Source organism: Apteryx rowi, unplaced genomic scaffold (genome assembly GCF_003343035.1).
Source record: "Apteryx rowi isolate R43461 unplaced genomic scaffold, aptRow1 scaffold_304, whole genome shotgun sequence".
In the NCBI taxonomy this organism is placed as follows: Eukaryota; Metazoa; Chordata; class Aves; order Apterygiformes; family Apterygidae; genus Apteryx; species Apteryx rowi.
Window position 1 is genome coordinate 821255 of NW_020449464.1, and position 3236 is coordinate 824490.

Sequence of the window (3236 nt, forward strand, 5' to 3'; positions counted from 1 at the left end):
CCCGCAGGCCCCGGCGGCCCCTCCGCAGGGAGCGGGCAGGGCCCCGGCGGCTAGCGCAGCCCCCGGGGTGGGGGGGGAGCAGCAGCGGGGCCTTCCCGGGGCCTTGCCGGGGCTCTCTGCCTTTGGTGAAAAGGGAGCAAGCGGGGGGAGAGGCGGCCCCCCTGTGCCCGGGCCGGGCCGGCGGCGCGGGCGCCCTTACCTGAATCCCGCGTGGAACATGTACATGCGGGGCCCCCCCGCGCCGGCGGAGCGGGGCGCGCCGAAGATGTTGTCCTTCTTGAGGGAGACGTAGCTGATGAGGGAGAGGATGAGCAGCGCGACGCTGAGCATCACCAGCCCCAGCACGCTGGCCACCCGGACCATCTTGCAGCTCCGCATGCCGGGGACGCGGCCGCCGCGCTGCGCGTGTGCGCGGGCGGGGGCCGCTGCCGGCGCCGGCCCGGGCTCCGCGGGGGGCGCCCGCAGGCGGGCGGCGAGGGAAGGGAGGGAAGGAAGGAAGGAAGGGAAGGAAGGGAAGGAAGGGAAGGAAGCGGGGGCGGGACGGGGCCACCCTCCGCCGAGCGGGCGAGGGCCGCGGAGCGCAGGAAAATGGAGGGACGGCGCGGCGGCGCGAGGAAATGGCAGCCGGGAGCCGCCGTCCCGGCGCCGCCGCTCCGCGAGGCCCCGGCGGACCCGGGCGCCCCGTGGTGCCCCCTCCCGACAGCCCCGGGTGTCCCCCACAACCCCGACACATCCTATGAGCCCCCCCCCCCGACAGCCCAGGGTGTCCCCCACAGCCCCGATGCATCCTATGGTGCCTCTGTGCATCCCATGGTGCCCCCCCCGACATCCCAGGGTGTCCCCCACAACCCCGACGCATCCTATGGTGCCCCCCCCCCCGACAGCCCCAGGGTGTTCTCCGACATCCCAGGGTGCCCTTGTGACAGCCCCGGGGTGCCGCACAGTGACCCCCGACAGCCCAGGGTGTCCCCCACAACCCCAGTGCATCCCATGGTGCCCCACCCCGACTGCTCCAGGCTGTTCTCTGACAGCCCGGGGTGGCCAGGGTGTTCCCCAACATGCCAGGGTGCTCCCCCCCGACAGCCCCGGGTGCTCACCGTGAGCCCCAACAGTGCCAGGTTGCCCTGTGGTGACACCCCAGGAGCCCTGCAATGACCCCTCCCATAGCCCTGAGGCCACTGTGACCCCCAGCGCCCCGGGGTGCCTGCAGTGAGCCCCCGCGAACCTGCTGGTGGTGGTGAGGGCGGCGTGCGGGGAGACCCACACGTCTCCCATGGCCGAGCACCGCCACGCACACAGCCCTGCAGCTGGCTCCCGGCCCTGCTCCTCCGGCTCCGTCCCAGCTCGGTCACCCCGTGGTGGGCAGGCCCTGGGCGCTGGGAAGGGACCTGCGGTTTGGCTCGTTTCCGGGGCGTGTGAGACCCTCCCGGCTCCCCAGCACGGGGGCTCGGGGGCTGCCGCGTTTTCTCCTGACGGTTGGAGGTAGCAATGTGGTGCGTGAAGTGCTGTTGGAGTCTCCATCACCGTCTGTGTTGGGGCAATTTAAGAACAAATGTTGGCTCAGTAGACCCCTCATTCTTTAAAAATGTGTTTTTTAGGCCATGATGCTACTTAAAAGAACCCTGGCTGTAATTAAACTGCCCCATAAATCACACAGCAAATTTCATGTGAACTCAAAGAGTGTCTGACTTCTGCAATCTGAAGAATGCCTTTTATGAACGTGACTTCTGCATTCTGCAGTACTTTTAGCATTTCTTCTAGCTACATTTTTTTCCTTATAAAGCTTGCCCCCATAGACAACTCTGCCTCTGAGCCCTGAGTTCATAGAAGTGTATTATAAATAATAAATACTGTCTTTGTAGCACCATCCTTGCTCTGGGCTATATCCTACAAGCTCTCCATGCATGAAGCTCTCTTTGAAGAAGAGGAACATGAGGAGCTTGCAGGGCTGTGTTTTACGTCACAGCGTGGCTCTTCAGCCTTCAGTGGGAGTTCGGCCTGAGTAAGGCCCTGAGGTCTATAGTCATTTCTGTGGGATATATGTGGCTTTAGTGGGGAGAGAAAAGGATGAAAATGTAGGAAATAATGCTGCTTTGATATACAGGATAGGCTTTTTCTATATGAACCTCTTCATGGTTTCTGATCAACTCTTCTCCTGTCTTCCACCCAGTGCACGGTGTCCCCAGCTTCAGTGTGCTCACCCAGACTTCCCAGGATATAGCAAATACAAATTTTTACCTTCAGATACTTTGGGAATTAATTCTGTAATATTAGACATTAGGTCTTATGGAGTTTCTGACCATGTGTCTTGAGGCTAGGTAAAATCCCTTACGAATAAGATTATATGACACTTGTGTTGTATACCTTCCCACATCTCCAGCACTGCTCAGGTAGAAGAAAAAGTACCGTCCTTTGGTTTTTGTACAAAACTCAATGAAAGTTAAATGAGTGAGACCAAAGTATTGCCAATGGGTTGTTGGACAAACGTGGTGCTTGCCCTTTGCAGCCGGCCCCTGAAGACACCTACAGTGGGATACTGCGGAGCGTGCTAGAAGTGCGCCGCTTGGAGATCAAGCACAGGTTTTGAGTGGACCAGAGCCTGTTTATCCAAGTCAGGTTGAAGCATGCGAAGACTATGTCATATTTGTGGTCCATGCAGTGGTCTGGTCTGCAGCCGCTGGAAGCAGAGGGAGATGGGATAGGGTCCGTAGCTGAACCGTGTGAGGAGATCCTGCAGAGGCAGGGTTTCCCTGCCTGGACAGGGATGCATTCGTAGTACCCCAGCTGACACAGCTGTGGCCTTTGCTAGGTGGGGAAATGGGGTCCTCCAGCCAATTCTAGAAATAGCAATACCTCCCGTGTCGCTGCTGTTTCATAAAGCTCGGGCATGAACGGAGGACGGAGTTGGAGGAAAAATGTCAATGACGTGCCAACCCCATTTTCCTGGGCCAATTTTACACCCTGATCCTGCCCAGTCTTTCTATGTAAATAAGGACTGGGAGGACAGTTGAAAGGTGCTTCGGCAAGAAATGCTCAAAAGCGCTGTGGTGTGCTGCACAACGCCTCCGTTTGGAGGCCGGTGCCCTGCCCCAGCCCTCGCGCCGCGCTGCTCCCAGGGCCGGCGCGTTCGCACAAGTTGCAGCAGGAAACAAAGGCAGTTTTTGCTTCAGATTCTTCAGAGATAGCAATATGTCAGTAGCCCCTAGAGAGGCTGAAAGTAAATGAATCAGTGCTAG

General features: G+C 59.4%; 1 protein-coding gene across 1 annotated transcript in view; it reads right to left on the reverse strand.

The window, feature by feature from the left end:
* ST8SIA3 (ST8 alpha-N-acetyl-neuraminide alpha-2,8-sialyltransferase 3) overlaps positions 1-393 on the reverse strand; it is a 4480-nt gene extending 4087 nt beyond the window's left edge. The window contains exon 1 of the mRNA XM_026070126.1: positions 200-393. Within this exon, the coding sequence (XP_025925911.1) occupies positions 200-378 (179 nt within the window). The 5' untranslated portion in view covers positions 379-393. The remainder of the gene's footprint in view (positions 1-199) is intronic.
* Positions 394-3236: the final 2843 nt, after the last annotated feature.